The 22,782-nt window shown below is 60.1% G+C and overlaps 1 protein-coding gene across 2 annotated transcripts; it reads left to right on the top strand.

Annotated features, from left to right (window-relative positions):
- The first annotated feature begins 374 nt into the window (after positions 1 to 374).
- On the top strand, positions 375 to 21,068 carry CSNK1G2 (casein kinase 1, gamma 2). 2 transcript variants are annotated; one of them, XM_014957971.1, is made up of 12 exons: positions 375 to 871; positions 10,131 to 10,171; positions 10,697 to 10,766; positions 11,548 to 11,696; positions 12,731 to 12,965; positions 13,182 to 13,267; positions 13,687 to 13,771; positions 13,878 to 14,026; positions 14,524 to 14,610; positions 16,663 to 16,767; positions 18,414 to 18,520; positions 20,723 to 21,068. In XM_014957971.1, the coding sequence occupies exons 1-12, from the start codon at positions 685 to 687 to the stop codon at positions 20,775 to 20,777; spliced, it is 1,356 nt and encodes a 451-aa protein (XP_014813457.1). In that variant the 5' UTR covers positions 375 to 684; the 3' UTR covers positions 20,778 to 21,068. The 2 variants fall into 2 exon arrangements, with proteins under 2 accessions (XP_014813457.1, XP_014813458.1); XM_014957972.1 differs by lacking the exon at positions 16,663 to 16,767.
- Positions 21,069 to 22,782: the final 1,714 nt, after the last annotated feature.

The following is a 22,782-nucleotide window of genomic DNA, read 5'->3' as shown; positions in this document are numbered from 1 at the left end:
GCCCTTCCAACTCTAAAAATTCAGTGAAATTCAGTGAAGAGCTCCCTGCTGCCAGCAGCACAGCCCTTCCCTGTGGGGACATCGTTCTCCTCAAGTGACGCTCTACTGTCTCTGACCTGGAGACACCCATCGAGCGTTTTGCCTCCTGCTGCAGCCAGATCTATTTATTTATTTATTTATTTATGCCAGCATCTTAGATGTAGGACACCCTGTGACAGTCTTGGTACCCGAGCTTCTCCCACCCTTCAATTGCAGCACCCTTCATCCTAGTGAAGTTACCTGTAACAGGGGGGAGGTGTTGGAGCAAGAGCCTGGAACCCACAAGGGTCCCTCCTCGTTTTCTCATCCTAATTTTCTTCTTCTCCTTTCTGCAGCTGGGAGACCGAGGAGCCACGCTGGGAGGACCCTCTCCGCAGGATGTTCTCTCCACCAAAGAACTCCCTGTAACAGGCGACGATGACAATCCCGGCGGGACCTTGGAAAGCACTAACATTTCAGTAGCCCAGCACCCGTGGGCGGCCGCTTCTCCCTCCTTCTCCACACCCCGCCCTCCCACCGCTCACCGGGATGGTGTATTAACCAAGAAGAACCCTGCTTCTTTCCTCCTCACCCCTCAACTTTCGGCAGCTCTGGGATTTGTATGGCAGCAGCGTAACCGTGGAGAGGCCGGGGTATCACAAACTTATGGATTTTGATAAGAGAGGAGGGAAAGGGGACCTGGAGGAAGGTAAAAGGATGTCCAAGACAGGTGGAGGAAGGAGCAGTCATGGAAGCCGAAGCGCTGGAACCAATTCGGGAGTCTTAATGGTGGGTCCCAACTTCCGGGTCGGCAAGAAGATTGGATGCGGCAATTTCGGGGAGCTCCGACTAGGTGAGAAGGGCCTTCTTCTGTCCTCGCTCTACCTCCCTGTGCAGGGATTGCCCTGACACCCTCCTCCTGCACAGGCCAGTGACTGTCAGCACCAGGGTGTTGGCTTGGCCACACGGCGTCGGAGCGTTACACGTTGCCCTTGCTTCCTTCACAGTTTCCTTTTCCTCAACCCCTTCACGCTGTGCTTGATCTTTGATCGAGCTTTGATCAAGATCTTTGGTCACAGCCCAAAGGACTGATTGCAGAGGTGTTTCCCAGAGGTGTTCTGGGCTCCCTTGTTCAAGAAGAACAGGGAACTCCTGGAGAGGGGACAGCAAAGGGCCACAAAGGTGATGAGGGGACTAGAACATCTCTCCAGTGAGGAAAGGCTGAGGGACCTGGGTCTTTTTAGTCAGACTGAGGGGGGATCTCATCAATGCCTATAAATACTTCAAGGGTGGGTGTCAGGAGGATGGGGCCAGTCTTTTTTCAGTGGTGCCCAGGGACAGGACAAGAGGAAATGGGCACAAACTTGAATAGAAGAAGTTCCATCTCAACATGAGGAGGAACTTCTTTCCTGTGAGGGTGGCAGAGCCCTGGCAGAGGCTGCCCAGGGAGGTGGTGGAGTCTCCTTCTCTGGAGACATTCAACCCCACCTGGACACGTTCCTGTGGGACCTGCTCTGGGTGACCCTGCTCTGGCAGGGGGTTGGAGGAGATGATCTCCAGAGGTCCTGTCCCACCCCTGCCAGTCTGTGATTTTCATCTCCTCCCTGTACCTGTCACTCTTCAGGGTTTGTCGGGGAGAGTGTTACAGCTCAGTCCTGTCTGGTGGAAGTGGTGGTGGCCCATGTGGGCCTGGGTGTCCCCCCAGTCCAGGAACACCTGGTGGGTAATGCTTCATGAGATGCCACTGTGTGCTTACCAGATCTCGCCCCACTTGTGCACGAAATGTTGCCCCACTGCTGTACCATGTGCCTCAGGAGAATGGATGGCGAGTCGGGGGCTCTGCTGGGGCGAGCATCTGGGGAAGAGTCAGTATTTTATCCTGGGTAAATTCTCCAGTTGTTGAAACTGGTTGTTTTGGAGACTTCTAAAAACGCGGGGGAGAGAGAAAGGGCTGAGTAAAACCCAAACACTTTCCGCAGTCGCTTCCCATTTTGAACCAAGTTCATCAGGAAACGGTTCAAGCAGACTCTTGTTTAGAGGGTGGGTTGGGAGAGGTCCCAAGGACTCGGCGTGCCCCGGGAGGCTTTCAGCAAGCTGTTAACTCTTGGGTTGGCATGGGGCAGCTGGGAGAGGCCGGGCAGTGCCAGGCACCGCCGTGCCAGCGGCGCGGCCTGGATGTCTCCAGGAATGTGCTGATGGAGCCTCTGCCAGGGGGAGCCTTGGCCTCGGCTGCGAGTGCCTTGGGAAAGGGCTCGTGCCCTGGGAAGAGGGAAGAGCCGGGTCCCCGGAGCGGGCTGGGAGGCTGTGACAGCCGTGAGGGACTTGTTGCTCCGTGATATTTTAAGCAACTCCTTTTCAAACCCAGCTCTGAGCTAAACCTCCTGCAGTAAATGTGGTCGGCCGGGCAGGCTGTTTGCGTGTGCCAGGAGCGGTGGGGGGGAGGCTCGGGCACACACGGGGAGGGTGGGGTGAGCTCTCCCACCTCCCTGGGCCGCCTCTGTCTGTGGGGAGTTAATGTTAGCTCTTCCCAGCCTGACAGACTGGCTGGTGCCAGGCTCAGCCCTCCTGTCCCTGAGCTCCCCGATGGGATCGCCGCTTAATTGTAGAGCTTGGGAAAAACGCTCTATTTAAAAGCCAGTCGAGTAGTTCCCGCATTCAGCAGCGGAGGATCTGTCTCTCCTGGTGTCACTAAGAGCTCTCATCCTTCCTCCAGACCAAGGTGGTGTGGAAGGGGAGGAATTTAGGGACTTCGCTGCACCGGGTGCTCCTTCCACTACCTGGGTCAATCTGGACACTCCCTGGGGACCCTGCATCTCCTGGCTGGGAGGGGGTGGACGTGGGGCTCCGGGCTGTGCAGGACCTACCTGTGTCCCTCCACCTCCTTTTCCCTGCTCGCCAGCCAGTATCCCACAGTGGGTACACGTTTGTGGGTGAGCTCTCCTCCAAAATCCCTCTCTAGGCAGGAGTCTGAAACAGCCAGGGCAGTGGCTGTTGCTCTGTGTGGTGTGCTCAGCGCTGAGGGACGGCGGGATCCCCTGCCCTAGCCTTTCCCTCACCTTTTGGGGACAGGATCAAGGTGGACACGAGTCTCACGTGGATCTGAGGAGCATCTCTGGAACTGGGAGTCAGGGTTGCTCAGAGCGGAGCCGCTGCGGGGAGCGGTTGGGCTCAGTTTGCTCATGGCCAAAGGTATAAGCAAAGAGCTCTTGCTCTGGGGCTCTGCAGCGGTCGATTCTCGCTGCCAGTTTGTCCTTGCCACCAGCAAGAGAAGCTTCTAGTCCCTTTGCGTGGTTTTCCTGCCCTGTTGCGCCCTGGAGTGCCCGGCTGTGACGTGGTAACGGCCTGAGCACAAGATCTCAGAGCAGTGGAAGCCACAGCTATGTGGCTTTTCTCCTAAAATCACATCTCTCTTCCTTAGGTGTGCCTCTGAGCTGCCTCAGGGCTCAGGAATGCCTTCAGGATTTCACAGAAAGTAGGGATTCCTCCAGATGAATGGCAAGGGACCAGAGAGATCCCACTGGGAACTGGTGGCATGAGCAGGGCTGCATCCTGGACCCTCAGTTTTCCCCTAGGAATTGAGTTTTCAGTCCTCAAGGTGGGCTGGTTGCAGAGGTTGAAGTGTAGGTCAGTGTTTAAAAGCTCACAAATTTTCCATGGACTTTCTCCTTTAGTAAAAAAAAAACCAGGAGATCTTGCAAAAACACACTGGGAGGTGACTCCTCCAGCTCCTGGGGCTGGGGATGGAGGAAGATGAACTTGTCTTTCTCAAACAGGTACCACTTTGCCCAGTTTCAGGTGCCCATCTGTCCTCCCAGGTGCCTCAACTCAGCAGTCCCAGGTGGGGACAAGTTATCTTCCCAGTGACAGAGATGTCCAAAATAAGTGACTTGTTTAAAAATAAAACTAAGTAAGTAAGTAAATAAATTGGCACAAGGTATTTGTGGAAGCCAGAAGGGGAATGACTTGGGCAGGAGTTCCTGGCTGCCAGAGCCATGCTTGGATCCTGCCCCTCCCCATTCCTGCTGGCCTTGGCACCCCGGGCCATACACAGAGGTAGTGCCAGTCCCCAAACACGGTGCCAGTCCCTGTCCCCATCCAGCAGCACAGCTGGCCAGTTCCCTGCTGTGTGACCACCGCTGGTCACCCCATCCTGGTGCTTCATCCTGGGCTGGGCAGGGCACTGGGCCTTGCCCAGCACATCCCAAGTGCTTGTTCCTCCCCCTGCCAGCCCGTAGCCCTGGGCTAGTGCCAGCCCAGCTCCTCCTGGGGCTTCCCAAAGGCAGCTCTGGGCACCAGCCTCCCCCCTGCCCGTCTGCTGCCTGCAGCCAGCCCCGCTCCGTGCCAGGGCTGGATGCTGCCCTCTGAAACACAGGGCAGGAGGAAGCTGGTGGCAGCAGGGGTGGCTGGAGCGTGGCTGGTGGCTTGTGTGCCCTGGCACCGGGCTACGGCCGCTGGCTCTGCCAGCTCCCTGTGCCCCTGGGAGCGGGGCCAGCACGTTTGTCAGAGCAGTTCCTCGGTGGTGCTTTGAGGTGGGCTGCAATAGGGGAGAGGAGGAAAACCCAAACATTCACCATGAAGGTCAAAATTGAGCTCAAAGCACCTGGGTGGTATGGAATCCCCCTTCCCTGAGCTCTGCCTGGTGCTGGGCTGCCTCGGAGCTGTGCTTTGGAGCCAGGAGCTGCTGTTTGTCCTGCCCGGGCAGGGGCTTCCCTGATGGCCCCCTCCTGAGCCTGGCCCGAGGCTCGGTCATGGAGCTACCCTGGGGCAGGCTCAGCTGGGGAAAGGGATCCTTCCAGTCCCTAAAGAAGGGGGGCTCCAGGAAAGCTGGGGAGGGACTCTGGCTGAGGGAGGGGAGCCCTAGGAGGAGGGGGAAGGGTTGGACCCTGCAAGAGGGGAGATGGAGCTGAGCTGTGGGGAAGAACTTGTTTGGTGTGAGGGTGGTGAGAGCCTGGCCCAGGTTGGCCAGAGAAGCTGTGGCTGCCCCATCCCTGGAGGGGTTCAAGGGCAGGTTGGAGGGGGCTTGGAGCAACCTGGTGTGGTGGGAGGTGTCCCTGCCCAGGGCAGGGGGTGGCACTGGGGGGGCTTTGAGGTCCCTTCCCACTCAAACCAGTCTATGATTCTATGTGGGGAGGGACAGGGACCCAGCAGAGGCTGCTGCTCGTGTTCTTCCCACAATAAACTTCTCCAGATGTGCTTTTTGCAGCTTTCCTGTGCCCGCCCCTCTCCCCCAGCCCGCTGCTTTCATTCCTCCTGGCAGCTTGGAAACACAGCGGCTGTTTTCCTTCGAAATCAAAGGCTGGAAATTAACTTGTTTTTAAAAAGTAAACCCAGGCTTTTGGAGAGAGGAGAATGAGGGAGGTGGGTCCTTGTGTGGTGTGTGAGCCAGCAGCAGGTCACTGCCACGGCTGGGCTGGGGCCACGTCCTGGCTGAACCGTGATGTGCGGGTGCTGGGGACATTCCCAAGCTCTCCTGAGCTGTGGCTCTCACAAAGTGGTGGCTCTCAAAAAGTGGTGTCACTTTTTGGGGGCCACAAATGGTACCTTCAGAAAAAGTGTGTCTTCTGTCTGTGGCTCCACGGGGACCTCCACACGTGCACGTATGGTGAGGGACAGAGCCACAGACCCACCACGTGCCCCAAGGGGCTCATAGCGTCGGAGGAGGCTGTGGGAGAGAAGAACCCACACACTGACGGCTCCTTTTGCCTCCATTGCTCATGCTTGGTTTTCCTCTTGGTCTTTCAGAGCTTCCTCTAGAAGAAGGTCAAACTCTAAAATAACATATTTTTTTTTTTGATGGTGTTAAACCCCAACGCTCTGAGGGACTGTCAGTGCTTGGAGTGATGCAGCCTGTGGCGCCGGGGCTGCGGCGCTGGGCCGGTGCCTGGATGCCTTTGCACGGAGCTGCTGCCTCCCCTGCGCTCCTCGGCCGCGTCGCCTGGGGACCGGAGAAACCAAATTACTCATCCCAGCACCCTGGCACAGCTCCCTGCTCCTGCTGCAGGCCTGACCCTGGGGCACAGAGGCTCCCGGTGCCATCGGTGTGCTGCTGTCACCCGCCTCGTGCCACAGCCGAGCGGCAGTGCCAGGCAGAGGGGCTGGCACCAGATGGGGACCCGGTTGGGAGCCTGGCTCCTCCTGGGGCTGCCGTGATGTGCAGGAGCAGGTGCTGGATCCCCCCCTGGGGGCGGGGGGGGAGATTTGGGTGTTCACAGTGTTAAGAGAAAGCCACGTCCGGCTTTTAAATGCGATACAGAGCCCGGATCTGGCCCCCTCCTCCGACGGGGGCTGTGGCTCCGATGGGACACGCCGCGTCCCGCTGGGTGCAGTGCCAGCGCTGAGCTGGGCAAAGGCCTCTCTAAAAAACGCAAATATTTGCTTTCTCCTGCTCATCTTACTACTTTTCTCTCTTTTTTTTTTCTTCTTTCAAAAGCACCTTTTCTTCTGTGACTCCTGCAGTGCTGCCTGCTTGGGTCCTCCCTTGGGGCAGTCCGGGGACTCCGGCACGTTTTAGGTGTTAAAGTTACCACCGTTAGTGAGCGCTGGGCAGGGCAGGAGCTGCAGCAAGGAGTTCCCTGGGGAAGGACCCTCCAAGCCCTGCCTCCTTCTCTTTTGCTTTTTCTTTCCTCTTGTTTTTTTTTTTTCCTCATGATAGGCCGGTTCTGCTCTTCACACCTTTTGGTTTTCTCAGGGATGGGGAGGAGGATGATGGTGGTTAGATGGTCCATGCTCTCCCTGCTCCCCCATCTCCTCCAGCAGCTTTGTCCGAGCCCCCTGAGCGTTACAGGAAGGCATGAACCATGGGGGTATCAAACAATTTGGACTCATTTGTTGGGCTGGGAGCGGGCTGTCAGCTCCCAGAGCGTTTTTGTGGGTGGCTTTCTGTGCCACAGGGCAGGGTGGGGGAAGCAGTGCCACATAAGAGGGACAACCCTGCTGGGGATGCTCCTGCCTCCTTCCCTCCTCCCTCCTGGCTGTGCTGGGCCAGTTTTGCAGTGCCCCTCTGGCAGGGTGGCAGGCATCCTGCTGTGTTATATTTTTCCCTCTTCACCCCCTCCACACCTTTTGGTTTTCTCAGGGATGGGGAGGAGGATGATGGTGGTTAGATGGTCCATGCTCTCCCTGCTCCCCCATCTCCTCCAGCAGCTTTGTCCGAGCCCCCTGAGCGTTACAGGAAGGCATGAACCATGGGGGTATCAAACAATTTGGACTCATTTGTTGGGCTGGGAGCGGGCTGTCAGCTCCCAGAGCGTTTTTGTGGGTGGCTTTCTGTGCCACAGGGCAGGGTGGGGGAAGCAGTGCCACATAAGAGGGACAACCCTGCTGGGGATGCTCCTGCCTCCTTCCCTCCTCCCTCCTGGCTGTGCTGGGCCAGTTTTGCAGTGCCCCTCTGGCAGGGTGGCAGGCATCCTGCTGTGTTATATTTTTCCCTCTTCACCCCCTCCCCTAACCTCAGGGAGAACCCACCTGTGAGTTTTCTGGTTGCATGGTACTGTCCTGAGGGCAGCAGTGAGGTTTTTTTGGACTGATCTGTACGGCCCTGGGGCCAGAGCCCACCATGGCTGGGGAGCACATGGGGATGCTGTGCCACTGTCACTGGCAGAGCTGTGCTGGTTTTCCCTCTTCACCCCCTCCCCTAACCTCAGGGAGAACCCACCTGTGAGTTTTCTGGTTGCATGGTACTGTCCTGAGGGCAACAGTGAGGTTTTTTTGGGCTGATCTGTATGGCCCTGGGGCCAGAGCCCACCATAGCTGGGGAGCACGTGGGGACACTGTGCCACTGTCACCGGCAGAGCTCTGCCCCTGTGTCCGGGCTGGTGCCTGGGGCTGTTTTGCTCTCCCTTGCTGTTGTTTGCAAAACACAGAGGTCCCGGTGCGTGGAAGAGTCTTCTTTAGTCTGGAGAAGAGAAGGCTGAGGGGAGACCTTATCAATGCCTACAAGTATCTCAAGGGAGGGTTGAAGGAGGAGGGAGCCAGACTCTTTTCAGTGGTTCCCAGTGAGAGGACGAGGGGCAACGGGCACAAGTTGGAACAGAAGAGGTTCCACTCAAATCTGAGGAGAAACTTCTTCACGGTGAGGGTGGCAGAGCCCTGGAACAGGCTGCCCAGGGAGGGTGTGGAGTCCCCTTCCTTGGAGATTTTCAAGCCCCGCCTGGATGCTCCTGAGTAACATGCTCTGACAAGCTCTAGGCAATCCTGCTTCAGCAGGGGAGTTGGACTAGATGATCTCTATGGTCCCTTCCAACTCTAAAATTCAGTGAAATTCAGTGAAAAAAAAATTCAGTGAAAGATAAGCTGCCTGCACGCGCTTCTCCTCCCTGCCGGCCTGCTCCCTCTTCTCCCCATTACGTCATTGGGAGGTGACTGTGCTCACAGCAGGGACTGCACTGGGATCCACTGGGATCTCAGTTCTTCCCTGCCCCAGTCAAGTTCCCAATGAACTTTCCTCTCTGGAGCCGTGGATGGGTCTGGGGGATGTTCCACCTCCTCGCCAGGAAATGCCAGGCCCTGATGGGGCAGAGAGGGTCTGGCCTACGCTGGTGTTAGCCAGGCGTTTGCTCCCTTCCTAATCGCCTGCTTCCTAATTGCTGTGAAGGGATTTGGTTTTGCAGAGGCAGGAGACAAAGTGGCTTGGCAGAGGTCCCCTGGGATGGGAGAGAGTCAGCGAGGCAGCAGGACTGAGCCCTTCCTTGGCTGCAGAGCCCGGCCCTGGGAGGAGCCGCTCCATTAATATCTCCCATTCATCCCTCTTCCCGTAATCCTGCCGCCGACTCTGGCGCTCAGCAGCTGGCTCTGATGTCACCCGGCGAGGATTTATTGCTGCTTCAGGTGGAGAGCAGCAGTCGGAGCAGATGAAATCTTATGCCAGGAGGAGCTTGTTCCCTGAGCAAATTGCTTGGAGAAAATCCGAGGAGACAGATGCAGCTCCATCAGATACACACATGCCAGGCAGCGGGATCGCGTGTCGGCCGGCTCTGCGTGCCATGGAGGGGAACCTGCTGCCGTTAACTCCTGTCTCCCCGCTGTCCTGGGGGGCTCTGGCAGAGGGGGCACTCGGATATTTCTGCAAACCTCTTTAATCTTTGCCTTTATGGACCTGGGGCAGAGGTTGTACTGATGCTTCTTGGGTGTAACCCTTCCCTGGTGCCCTCCTGGCTCTCTGGGGTGAGCAGGGTGATGTGCAGACACCATTAGTTCGACCTTTCTATAAGTGTGAAAACTCCCATAACACCAGGAAGGCTTTTACAGGGGTTTAGGGTGGCACAGCTGCCCTTTCAACCTCCCCTGGGCAGGTGCCCCCCTCAGTGCAGGCATCTGCCCCCCACCCTCAGCACATCGGTGCCATCAGCTCCTCCTCGCACGGTCTGGGCCACGCTGTGGGTCTGCTCCTCCTGCACCCTTGGGTAGGTGGGAGCATCCTGAAGGATGTGGTTGCGCCTCACACAGTAGGTGGGAGCATCCTGAAGGATGTGGTTGAGCCTCACACATGCACACACATGCATGCACACACATGCACACACACACACACACACGTGTGCCGTCCCCAGGAGCAACCCCAGCCCTGGGGAAGGGATTTCCACCTACCTGCAGTGTCTTCCAACCTTCCAGCTGTGATGCCTCAAGCTGCCCCAGTGCTCTTTGGGGGTCCTGCCACCCTCTGTGTGGTCCTGCTGCCCACGGAGCAGCATCCCCCAGCTCTGGACAGCCCTCCCAGAGCAGGGCAGGGCAGAGCAGGGCAGCCCCTCTCCGGGCTGGGCATCCTTAGGAGAAACAGCAGGTCCCAGCCTTGTTCCCTGCTTGGCCGGTCCCATCCCTGTAGGCCAGGACTGGGACATTGTCCCCTCCCAGCAGACTTGGCTCCTTCCAGCCCCCCAGCAGCCTGCCCATCCCAGAGGAATCCACCTACCCCATCTGCAGTAATTACCAGGCATGTTGCAACTCCCCACAACCATTCCTGCTCCCGCTGGTGCCTCCAGGACTGTTTATGTGTTGTGGGAGCCACCAAACCTGTTGGGGATGTTCTGCAGCCCAGGAGCCCTCAGGGGGGTGTGATGTGGGGTTTATGCCAAGGCTCACTTGCTTTCAATCCCCTTTTCTCGTGTCTCTCCCTGCAGGAAAGAACCTCTACACGAACGAATACGTAGCTATCAAATTGGTGAGTCCCTCTGGGGTCGGGGCGGTGACGTTGAGGCCACCTGGGAGGGAGATTGTTGTTTGTGGTGGGTGATGGCTGGGTGGCTGCACGGGGAGCCGCGCTGGCTGCCAGGAACTGAGGGCAGGCAAAGCAATACACATCCCTGCAGCCCCCCCAGAGCTGGGCCCAGGGAGAGAAGAGCAGGGTCATCACTTCTCCAAGACTTTGCCATGGCCTGTGCTGAGCTCAGCTGGTGCCAGCGGTGGAGACACCTCCAGGGGAGGGTGGTCCCCACTGATACCTGCGCCCATCAGTGTCTACTCCAGCACCCAGGTCTCTCTGGAGGGGGTGGATCTGGCTCCCATACGGGCTGATTTTCTCTCATTGTCCCCTGAGGCTTCATCTCCATTTTATACCAGTTTTTCTCAACCCCAAATGCCCTCAGTCCAGCTGCTGCCAGCGTGTGAAGGAGGTGTCTGACACCCAGACCTCCCTAACATCCTGCTCCCTATGACAGCCTTAACTGTTCTCCTTCTCTCCTCCAAGGAACCCATAAAATCCCGGGCCCCCCAGCTGCACCTGGAGTATCGGTTCTACAAACAGCTCGGCAATGCAGGTACGGGGCCGGGCGACACGGCTGGGAATGGGGGAGGCTTCCTAAAAATGAAAGGAGGGTGTAGAGAGGTGGGGGTCGGTCTCTTCTCCCAAGTTACAGATGACAGGACAAGGGGTAATGGCTTCAAGTTGCGCCAGGGGAGGTTTAGACTGGACATTAGGAAACAATTCTTCACAGAGAGAGTGGTCGGGCATTGGAACAGGCTGCCCAGGGAGGGGGTTGAGTCCCCATCCCTGGCTGTGTTTAAGAACTGTTTAGATGTGGTGTTGGGGGATATGGTGTAGGGGAGAACTTTAGAGTAGGGTGGAGGGTTGGGCTCGATGATCCCGAGGGTCTCTTCCAGCCCAGATGATTCTATGATTCTGTGACACGGCTGGGAAAGGGGGAGGCTTCCTATAAATGTGACTCCGCAACTTCGCTCCCCGGCGTGAGCAGCTCCTGCCCATCTGCTCTGCTTGGGAGAGGCCGGTTTTACACAGAGCCACATCTAATCTTTGATCCCTTTTTATTTAGTTCTCTCCCCCCCACTCTCCCCAAGAGCAGGGCCAGGCTGTCTGCGGCGTGGAGGGAGGGCAGCGTGGAGACATCTCCCCATGCAGCTCCCCATCCCAGCTCCAGCAATGGCACGGCTGTGACAGCGTGGCCGTGTCCTGCTCAGCCCTCCTGCAACCCCTGATGGCCCCTCCATCCCAGCTCCAGCAATGGCCTGGCTGTGACAGCGTGGCCGTGTCCCGCTCAGCCCTCCTGCAACCCCTGATGGCTCTTGCTCCCTCTCTTGCAGAAGGAATTCCTCAGGTTTACTACTTTGGCCCCTGCGGGAAGTACAACGCCATGGTGTTGGAGCTGCTAGGACCCAGCCTAGAAGATCTCTTTGATCTGTGTGATCGGACCTTCACGCTCAAGACCGTCCTGATGATCGCGATCCAGCTGGTGAGTGCAGGACCTCCACCTCGCCGGGGCTCTGCCTGGCCCTGCATTGCTCTGGGTGGCCCTGGGTGGCCCTGCATTGCTCTGGGTGGCTCTAGGTGGCCCTGCATTGCTCTGGGTGGCTCTAGGTGGCCCTGCATTGCTCTGGGTGGCTCTAGGTGGCCCTGCATTGCTCTGGGTGGCTCTAGGTGGCCCTGCATTGCTCTGGGTGGCTCTAGGTGGCCCTGCATTGCTCTGGGTGGCTCTAGGTGGCCCTGCATTGCTCTGGGTGGCTCTAGGTGGCCCTGCATTGCTCTGGGTGGCTCTAGGTGGCCCTGCATTGCTCTGGGTGGCTCTAGGTGGCCCTGCATTGCTCTGGGTGGCTCTAGGTGGCCCTGCATTGCTCTGGGTGGCTCTAGGTGGCCCTGCATTGCTCTGGGTGGCTCTAGGTGGCCCTGCATTGCTCTGGGTGGCTCTAGGTGGCCCTGCATTGCTCTGGGTGGCTCTAGGTGGCCCTGCATTGCTCTGGGTGGCTCTAGGTGGCCCTGCATGGCTCTGGGTGGCTCTGGGTGGCCCTGCATTGCTCTGAGTGGCCCTGCATTGGTCTGGGTGGCCCTGCATGGCTCTGCACATCCCCTCTGGCCGCACAAACCGCCCCCGGGGAGCAGGGTGATGCCTGAGCACGGCAGTCGGGGTGTGTGGGCATCCCCAGGAAAGAGAAGAGGAAGGAGGGATACGCCTGGAACTGCCTGCTGGCACATCCCAGTCCACCTCCCTCCGTCTCCATGATGTAGGGGAGCTCTCCCTCACCCCCAGGCCCCCCTCTCTGAGCACAGCCAAGTGTTTCTCACTGTCAGTCCAAGATGTGGCCGGACTGAGGTTGTCTCCCAGGGCTGGAGGACTTGTCCCCCTCCTTTCGACCCGGGGTGACACCCAGGCTGAGGGGAGCAGGGCTGCGGTCTGGGCACAGGGCAGTCAGACCAGAGTTGGGCCCAGGGGTGTGTGCAGGACACACGGTGTGTCTCTGCCGTGGTGCTGATGTCTCCTTCTGCCCCCAGATCACACGGATGGAGTACGTCCACACCAAAAGCCTGATCTACAGAGACGTCAAGCCGGAGAACTTCCTGGTGGGGCGGCCGGGCAGCAAGCGGCAGCACACCATCCACATCATCGATTTTGGCCTGGCCAAAGAGTATATTGACCCCGAGACCAAAAAACACATCCCCTACCGAGAGCACAAGAGCCTGACAGGGACAGCACGTTACATGAGCATCAACACCCACCTCGGGAAAGGTGTGTGCGCTGAGCCCTGCCTCGGCCGAAAGGGAAAGGGAAGGGGACCGCAGGGTGTGAGCTCCCCCCAACTGTTTATGGGGCTGGGGACAAACTTTCCCTTCTGCTCTTCAGCCTGGGATGTTGTTCTGGGAAATCGGGGTGCCGCAGGGTCTGGCAGGGACAGGGAAGGTGGCTGTAGAGGGAACATGCCCGTATCTTTTTCTCTCTGTGCAGAACAAAGCCGCAGGGACGACCTGGAAGCATTAGGGCACATGTTTATGTACTTCCTCCGCGGGAGCCTCCCTTGGCAAGGCCTCAAGGTAACTGCTGGCTCCCACTTGCCCCTGGGCACGGCTGCCCCCGGGCTCTGGCTCTGCCCTGGCGTGGGCAGCATCGGGGTGTGGGGAGGGGAAGGCTGTTCCCCTGGGGTGTTGGAGGGTTCCAGCCCACCGGATGCAGGGGCTGTTGCTCTGAGCTGTGTGCCAGGCCCTGGCTGTGCTGCGTGGCTGTAGGTGTCCCCCTCTCTGTGTCCCTCCCACTTTGGGGGTATCCAGGCCTCTCTCACAGTGGGTAACGTGGAATCCCACTCCCTGACATTTGTCCTCCAGACCTGCCCTGGGTGAGGGGATTCCCTGGGAATGAGCTCTCACTGGTACCTGGAAAAGGGGGATCAAGAAACACAGCACCCAGCGCCTTCCCCTCTCCTGGGGACGTGCTGACCCACTCCTTGTCTCCACAGGCCGACACGCTAAAGGAGAGGTACCAGAAGATCGGCGACACCAAAAGAGCCACTCCAGTGGAGGTGCTCTGTGAGAACTTCCCAGGTGAGATCACTCTGCGTGGCCCGGCCCTGTCCCCAGCCTGTCCCCAGAGCCTGCTGGCCTGGTGTCTTGTCCCCCTGCCCCCTCTGAGCCCGCTGTGTCCCCGCAGAGGAGATGGCCACGTACCTGCGCTACGTGCGGCGGCTGGATTTCTTCGAGAAGCCGGACTACGACTACCTGAGGAAGCTCTTCACAGACCTGTTTGAGAGGAACGGTTACGTGTTCGACTACGAATACGACTGGGCAGGGAAACCCTTGGTGAGTGGGGAGGGAGCGGGGACGGGCAGAGGGTGCTGTGCCCCAGGGTGCCAGGGCGGTGGGCAGCACTGGGGGTGTCAGCGTGGTCTGTGTCAGCAGCCTGGGGGGGATGCAGGTGGGCTGTGGTCCCTGCCACGCACATCCCTGCTCCACCAGTCCTCACCAGGCACCGGCAGCCACCTCCAAACTGGGGCTGTTGTGCTGATGAGTTAAAGCAGAAATTGTGAGACATTTCTGCGAGGCAGAAATTTGAGACTCCTGGAGCTCGGGGGAACCCAGCAGTTGAGTCAGCACCTTGTTTTTCTGCCTTGGGCACCCTCCAGGGGCTCGCTGCAGCCACACACCAAGTGTGGAGCTGCTGGGGTGGGGGTAAGGGCTGGGATCAGGCCCCAATTCTGGGGTGTTGTGCATCTTTGGCCAGAGGTTGGGTCGGGGGGTGCAGGGCGGCAGGAGGGGTGCGGTGCCACGGCTGATATTTGTCCTTGTCGTGTCCCCAGCCCACCCCCATCGGCACGATGCACAGCGAGGTGCAGGTGCAGCCCCCGAACAGAGGAGACAAAGCACAGCCACACACCAAACACCAGGTGAGCGGCGGCGTCACCACAGTCACACACGGCTCGGGCTTCTGCTCCACTGACCCACGGAGCCCAGCGGGGCCTCTGGATGGCACCAGGCACTGGGGCATCCTGTTTCCCCCAGTGCTGTCTGTGGGAGGGCTTCCTCCCTGCAGGTCTGGGCCTGTGGCTAGCAGGGGGACCAGGGTGGTGTCCCTGGGGCTGGTTGGCCTGGCAGAAGTGGGAGGAAGCAACCGTGGGAGGCTGTGGCACGGTGGGGAAGTGCCAGGCCTGGGCTTCAGCTGGCCCAGCACGGTACAGGCTGAGCCACCTTGGGCTAAGGACAACGTCCCCAGCGCCGTGTCCCCACGGGAGTAACTTGCTGCTCTGTTGGTGGTGCCACTTTCATCAACGAGGTGGGGACACAGGACAAGGGAGGGGGTTGCCTGTGCCTCGGGGGGGGATTCGTGGGGCAGCTTGGCAGCATGTGGCCCCGTGCTGGAGAGAGGGGCTGGCTTTGCCCCGGGAAGCAGCAGGGCATGTGGGGCAGGGGAGGGAGAGGGGCAGAGCTGTGCAGGCAGCTCCCACCCGGGTCGCTGTGGGAGAGGGGCTGGGCTGCCCGACGTTCCTCCAGCGAGGTGGCCTGTCCTGCCCTGGGGCAGGGAACAAGGTGGCCTGTCCTGTCCTGGGGCAGGGAACGTGGGGCTGGGACCGCTGCCACCCAGAGCAAACCCCACGCCCTTTCCCCAGCGGGTCCCGTACAGACCCTCCTCCTCTTGGCCCTCCACGGGGAGCAGAGCACCTGCAAACGGGCTGGAGCTGAGGGTGCAGCACCCTCTCCTCTCTCCATCATCCCCACAGCACCCCTTGCTGCTGTGGCCGAGCACGAGGAGCCCGTGGCTCTCATTGGGCAGCGCTTCCTTCTGAGCAGAGCACCTGCAAACGGGCTGGAGCTGGGGGTGCAGCACCCTCTCCTCCCTCCATCAGCCCCGCAGCACCCTTTGCTGCTGTGGCTGAGCACGAGGAGCCCGTGGCAGCCCTGGCTCTCGCTGGGCAGCGCTTCCTTCCGGGGAGGGTAACGTCTTCAAGCGCCTCCGGTTTGTTCCTGGGATCTCTCTCCCAGTAAGATTCTGCTCTCTGCCTCCCATCCATCCTGTGCCTCCACAGATTTAGACTGGAGATGAGGAGAGGGTTCTTCACTGGGAGGGTGGTGGAGCACTGGAACAGGTTGCCCAGGGAGGTGGTTGAGGCCCCTTCCCTGGAGATATTCAAGGAGAGGCTCGAGGAGGCCCTGGGCAACCTGGTCTAGTTGGGGGTGTCCCTGCTGACTGTGGGGGGGTGGGACTAGATGGCCTTTGGAGGTCCCTTCTGGCCTGGGCCATTCTATGATTCTATGATCCAAGAAATGCCGTGTTGGACATCCCTTCCCGAGGGCAGTGGGAAGAGCAAAGCACAAAACTCCCCCGGCGTGGGAGCAGTTTCCAGCCCGGGGCTGTGCCACGCTCACCCTGGCGAGGGTTTGGCAGCGGGGGGCTGCCCTGCTGCGGGGGAGCCGAGGAGCCGGGTGCCCTCCGGGAGCCGCACCGCTCGCTCCCTCCCGAGGATCCGCGTCGCCCTCGGAGCGTTGCGCTGGCAGGAGAGCGTCACCTCGGCCCCGCTGCATCTCCCCACGCCGCGGGTGGCACTGCTGTCCCCACACATCCGCCACGCAGCCGTGGGGCTGGCCGTGCTCCGTGGGGCAGCACACCCTCAGCCGGCCCGAGGGGACGTGCCCGGTGGCGGGGAGGAGCCCGGCTGCGCTGCTGGGGGTGCGTGTGTGCGTGTCGGTGGCGGGGAGGATGCAGCCCCTCGGTGTCACCGCAGGGTGGGCTCTGGGGACCGCCGGGGTGGTGCCCTCCGCAGTCACACCCTCGAGCTGCTCCGGTCATGTTTTTTGCTTTTGCATGTCTTATTTTCTCGACTCCCTTTGCCACTCTTCTCCCTTGCCCCTTCCCTCCACCTCTCCCTTCTCTTCCCCCATTCTTCCTCTTTTCTTTTTCTTTTGTTTCTTTTCATTCTGTTCCTCCTGCCTGTCGCGAGCAGCCGCCCGAGGGGACGGAGTTGTGGGATCCTCAGGCCAGTGGGCAGCCTGCCGAGGAGCCTTTGGGAGCTCACCTGGCAGCCGGCAGGCTCGGGGGGTCCGTCCAGGTACATGCAACCACGCGCCGAGGGCAGGGGCGGGCGCGGGGGGGACAGAGCCAACCTGCGCCACAGGACCTGCCCGCGCAGCCGGGCACGAGCCGGCCTGGGGCTGCTGGCCGTGCCAGGGGGTCAGCCCCGAGGGTCTTGTGCATGCCCAGGGTCTCGCCTCGGCTGCGACACGTGGGCTGCGCTGCCCTGTCCCCGTGGTGCGTGGTGCTCACAGAGGAGGCTGGCGCTGCTTCCCGGGGGCTGCCGGGCTCCCTTGGCGCTGCCGGTGGGACTCGGAGGGCGATAGAGATGGACGAAGCGCCGGCTTGGTGCCACGCAGCAGCACGAGCAGCCGGCTGGGCGCGGGGCTGTGCCCCCCACGCTGCTCGTCCCAGCAGTGCCGGGCACCGCCGCCGTGTCCCGCGTGGGGATGTCCCGCTGCCTCCCTCCTGGTTTGACTGGAGTGACGGCTTCGAGCCCTGCTCCTGCTTCTCCTCCCGGCCCCGCGCCCTCCTCGCCCTCGGCTCCCCGCTGGGTCCTGCTCTGGCGCCGTCGCCCCCATGCTCGCCGCCCTCACAGCCGTCTGCCCCCTCGGGCCGGGGGGGGTTCCAGCCCACGCGGATGCTCGGGCATCCATGGTGGGTCCCCCCCCGGGCTGGACCTGCACTGCTCCCTCCGTCTCTGCTTCCATCCCCGCTGCTGCTGCTCGTTCCTGCTGCTCCGCGGGGAATCTCTGCCGGGGCTGGGTCCCGGGCCTGGCCCCGGCTGCCATCGCCAGGCTGGGACACCCCGTCCTCTCGCTCTGTCCCACGTCCCCTCCCCGCCGCAGCGCCTGCTCCCTGCTCTGCAAACCTCCCCCCGGCCCCTGCCTGCGCCCGGCACTGCAGGGGGGGGTCTCGGTGATGCACAGGGGTCTCTGGGCTCGTTTTGGGGGGCTGTAGCTCTGACGTAGCATCCCTGGCTGTCGGATGGCAGCTCCTCCACAAGGCTGGGTAAGGCCAAGCCTCCTCGCCGGGGATGAGCAGCTTTTGGTGATCCTTTGGCCTCTGCATCCCCAGGGGGCTCCTGGCTTTGCCTGGGGGCAGTGGGTGCAGGAGAGGGATTCAGGCAAGTCCCCGTTGCCTGTGCCAACCCCGTCCCTGCTTTGGTGACTCGAATCCTTGGCACCACGCATGGCCCCACTGCCCTGGTGAGCGGGCAAGGAGCCCAGGGCCACCTGGAGGCCGGTGGGAGCCCGTGGGGTGGGTGCTGGGCTGAGTCCTGCGGGGCCCGGTGGGGCTGGGGAGCAAGAGCTGTGGCCGGTGCTCGGCCGTGGCAGGGTCTTCTCAGAGCTCCCAGCTTCATGGGGCCGTGTCTGTGGGGGCACGTTGGAGCTGGCTGCCAGGGAGCCCCAATCCCAGCGGGGTGTGGGGGGGTTCCCCGGAGCCGGGATCCTCCCAGTGAGGCTGCAGGGACCAAACCCCCCCGTGTGATGGGGCTGCTCGGGAGTGCTCAGCACCGTCCTGCTGCCCTGCCTGGGCACCTGGGTGCTCCCGGCACGGGGGGGTCTGTGCCACCTCCTGGGGCTGCACCTCTCTGGGACGCAGCAACGTGGGGCAGGGGGTGAGGCCAAGGACCGGCCCGTGCCCCACGGCTGCCCCACGCTGAGCCTCCTCTCTCCCCAGGTGATGAGCTCCACCAACGGAGAGCTGAACACGGACGACCCGACGGCAGGACACTCGAACGCCCCCATCACAGCCCCCACCGAGGTGGAGGTGACAGACGATACAAAGTAAGGACACGGCCCCGCTGCTCCCTCGCGTGGGGCCGGGACCCACGGGGGTTTGGGCATCTGCCTTCTCCCATCCCCTCCGGGCAGGAACAGCCCAGCTCTGGAGCAGCTACTGCTCTCCATGGGACCTCCCCAGGGTGTCCCTGCAGGGCCACCGCCACCCCCGGCCCCGTCCCACCTTGCCCTGCCCGGCCCTGGGACCAGGTGTGCTCCCCAACGCCAGGCAGGTGGCCATGCCTGGACCCGGGGCCATTCGCCCTCTGGGGGGCCCTGCCTGGCCCTGGCTCTGGCCGCTGGCATTTGCCATGGCCAGTGTCACTCGCCCTGATTGGTGTCACTCGCTGTGGCTGGCATTGTGTGCCGTGGCCAGTGTCACTCGCCCTGGTTGGTGTCACTTGCCATGGTCAGTGTCACTCGCTGTGGCTGGCATTGTGTGCCGTGGCCAGTGTCACTCGCCCTGGTTGGTGTCACTTGCCATGGCCAGCATTGTGTGCCATGGGCAGTGTCACCTGCCCTGGTTGGTGTCAATCGCCCTGGTCATTGTCACTCGCTGTGGCCAGCATTGCGTGCTGTGGGGTGTGCCATGGCCAGTGTCACTTGCCCTGGTCGGCACTCGCCGTGGCCAGTGTCACTTGCCATGGCTGGCATTGTGTGCCATGGCCAGTGTCACTTGCCCTAGTTGGTGTCACTCACCATGGCCAGCATTGCGTGCCGTGGCCAGTGTCACTCGCCCTGGTCATTGTCACTTGCCGTGGCCAGTGTCACTCACCCTGGTTGGTGTCACTCGCTGTGGCCAGTCACTTGCCCTGGTTGGTGTCACTTGCTGTGGCCAACGTTGTGTGCCATGGCCAGTGTCACTCTCCCTGGTCATTGTCACTCACTGTGGCTGGCATTGTGTGCCATGGCCAGTGTCACTTGCCCTGGTCGGTGTCACTTGCAGTGGCCAGCGTTGTGTGCCATGGCCAGTGTCACTTGCCCTGGTCGGTGTCACTTGCAGTGGCCAGCGTTGTGTGCTGTGGCCAGTGTCATTTGCCCTGGTTGGTGTCACTTGCTGTGGCCAGTGTCACCTGCGCTGGTTGGTGTCACTTGCCGTTGCCAGCATTGTGTGCCATGGCCAGTGTCACTTGCCCTGGTTGGTGTCACTTGCCGTGGCCAGTGTCACTTGCCCTGGTCATTGTCACTTGCTGTGGCCAGCATTGTGTGCCATGGCCAGTGTCATTTGCCCTGGTCATTGTCACTTGCCGTGGCCAGTGTCACTTGCCCTGGTTGATGTCACTCGCCCTGGTTGGTGTCACTTGCCATGGCCAGCATTGTGTGCCATGGCCACTGTCACTCTCCCTGGTCATTGTCCCTCGCCGTGGCCATCCTGGTGCTCCCTGTCCCGCCCCCGCCACGCGCTGGGGACACTTCCCAGAGCAGCTCTGCCCCCCTGGGGCTCCCCAGGACCCCGAGGGCTTCCTGTCCCCCCCCGGCTGCTGAACCCCCCGTGTCCGGGCGCTGATGTGTCCCCTCATGTGTCACTCGCTGTGGCCAGCATTGCATGCCATGGGCAGTGTCACTCGCCCTGGTTGTTGTCACTTGCTGTGGCCAGTGTCACTTGCCCTGGTCATTGTCACTCACTGTGGCTGGCATTGTGTGCCATGGCCAGTGTCACTTGCCCTGGTCGGTGTCACTTGCAGTGGCCAGCGTTGTGTGCTGTGGCCAGTGTCATTTGCCCTGGTTGGTGTCACTTGCTGTGGCCAGTGTCACCTGCGCTGGTTGGTGTCACTTGCCGTTGCCAGCATTGTGTGCCATGGCCAGTGTCACTTGCCCTGGTTGGTGTCACTTGCCGTGGCCAGTGTCACTTGCCCTGGTCATTGTCACTTGCTGTGGCCAGCATTGTGTGCCATGGCCAGTGTCATTTGCCCTGGTCATTGTCACTTGCCGTGGCCAGTGTCACTTGCCCTGGTTGATGTCACTCGCCCTGGTTGGTGTCACTTGCCATGGCCAGCATTGTGTGCCATGGCCACTGTCACTCTCCCTGGTCATTGTCCCTCGCCGTGGCCATCCCGGTGCTCCCTGTCCCGCCCCCGCCACGCGCTGGGGACACTTCCCAGAGCAGCTCTGCCCCCCTGGGGCTCCCCAGGACCCCGAGGGCTTCCTGTCCCCCCCCGGCTGCTGAACCCCCCGTGTCCGGGCGCTGATGTGTCCCCTCATCCCCAGGTGCTGCTGTTTCTTCAAGAGAAGGAAGAGGAAAACCACCAAGCGTCGCAAGTGAGCGGCGGGGCGGGTGGAGCGGGTGTGCGATGGCTCCTCTCCCTCCGGCCGGGGCTGGATCTGGACCCCGCGGAGGCGGCGGCGGCCCCTCGGCTCGGCGGGGGCCGGGGGGGGGTCGGGCCGGACGGGCTCCCCCAGCGCCCCACGCGCAGGCGGGGAGCGGGGCCTCCCCAAACTGCTTGTCCTTTTTCCTCCGCCACTCGCCCCCCGGCGCGTGGCCGTTTACTCGAACCAAGCCCGACTTCGCTGAAGTTCCTGCGTCCGTCAAAAAGAGAAAAAAAGGAAAAAAAAATGCCATGGCCACTGTCACTCTCCCTGGTCATTGTCCCTCGCCGTGGCCATCCTGGTGCTCCCTGTCCCGCCCCCGCCACGCGCTGGGGACACTTCCCAGAGCAGCTCTGCCCCCCTGGGGCTCCCCAGGACCCCGAGGGCTTTCTTTCCCCCCCTGGGCTGCTGAACCCCCCGTGTCTGTGCGCTGACGTGTCCCCTCGTCCCCAGGTGCTGCTGTTTCTTCAAGAGAAGGAAGAGGAAAACCACCAAGCGTCGCAAGTGAGCGGCGGGGCGGGTGGTTCAATGGAAATCCAACCCATGTGGCCAATGACTTTTAAAGTGCAGGTTATTCTAAGACAGACTGTCAGAGAAAAAGCTAAGCAAAAAAAAAGAGGTAAATAAGTTGGAAAAGGGATAACAGACTATTGCACATTACAGCAAAACTGTACTGCATTGAAACACATGGACGGTTCAACCTTCATGAGGAAATATGACATTTAATAATATGCTTTAATGGATTTCATCTACCACTGGGAAATAGTTTCTCACACATGAAAAAACTATTTAATGACCTCTATGTCCAAACACTGCCTTGTTCCAACAACCTGTACTACACTTAAGTAGCACACAGTATTGAAAATGGCTAAAATTAGCTAATTGAGGATTCCCTGGTTAGACCAAATTTGGAATCTGGCATCTCATGCACTAACTATGCCCATTATATTTGGCATAGGACATGAGAGAACTCCTCATTTGGCTAGAGAACAGACTGCACTTTAGTAATTAACGACATGCATGCTACTGCCCTATGTGGGTCTGTAGCTATTTCTAACTTTGTGTAAATTAGACTGAGAAAGGGTAAACATCAAAGACAACCAGGGGGGCTAGCTTACTCTGAAACAGTCCATCATTCTTTTCTGTTTTGTGCCTGCCTAAGTGCAGGTTACCTGGACAGTTGTATTTTTGATTGATAATGTCATATGCTAACACAGATCCACCTCATTATACTTGCAATCCATCTTGTTCATGAGGTTATTTAATAAATGGCAGCCTTTTGGTAAGATAGTCATAATCAATGTGCATAAACTAATTTTTTTATTAGTTATAATTATACGAGGTCATTTTTATTGGTGCAGCTAGATTGATAGATAGCTCTGTAATTGTTTTCAAAGACACAGACAGCTATAATACAATTAAGTAGCAAAGGATTGATCCTGGCTACATCAAAATCAATTGAAACTGATGGCACCTAGAAAGTCACAGAGAAGCTCAATAGACTTTAGGATAACACCTAAACTAAAACCAGCTCACACCTTCCCTATTTCTCCCCAAATTCCTGGTTTACTCTTTATAATAATAATAAAAAAATCTTTAAAACCCTATGCATTCTCCTGCGCTTGACTGCACGGCCCTGGGGGGTGGGGGGAGAAAGCGGGGGGGGGCGCTCACCAGCACCCCCTTTTCCGCCGAGGCTGGACCAGCAGCGGGTTCCCCGGCCCCGGGTGGAGCTGCCCCGGCCTCTCGGTGCCCGTTCCCAGCCGAGGGCCGGCTCTTCGGCTCCGCACCGGCCCGTCCTGCTGCCGAAACACGCACCCCCTCATTTCTTTCTGCTGAGGAGGAGGAAAGGCCGGGGGAAGCCGGAGCAGCAGCAGCAGAGACACCGGTGGCTCCAGGCACAGCCCTGCCCAGCCCGACTCTTCCCGGGGGTTCCGGAGGATGTGCCTGTGGAAAACTGA

Source organism: Calidris pugnax, unplaced genomic scaffold (genome assembly GCF_001431845.1).
Source record: "Calidris pugnax isolate Ruff unplaced genomic scaffold, ASM143184v1 scaffold255, whole genome shotgun sequence".
Classification (NCBI taxonomy): Eukaryota; Metazoa; Chordata; class Aves; order Charadriiformes; family Scolopacidae; genus Calidris; species Calidris pugnax.
The sequence above is the reverse complement of the archived record's forward strand: the minus strand, read 5'-3'. Positions and strand labels throughout refer to the sequence as shown.

Coding starts and splice junctions, on each gene's coding strand:
- CSNK1G2 (XM_014957971.1), top strand. CDS start 685: ATGGATTTTGATAAGAGAGGAGGGAAAGGGGACCTGGAGGAAGGTAAA. Junction 10,172..10,696: donor AATACGTAGCTATCAAATTG/GTGAGTCCCTCT, acceptor CTCTCCTCCAAG/GAACCCATAAAATCCCGGGC. Junction 14,611..16,662: donor AGCCACACACCAAACACCAG/GTGAGCGGCGGC, acceptor TGTCGCGAGCAG/CCGCCCGAGGGGACGGAGTT.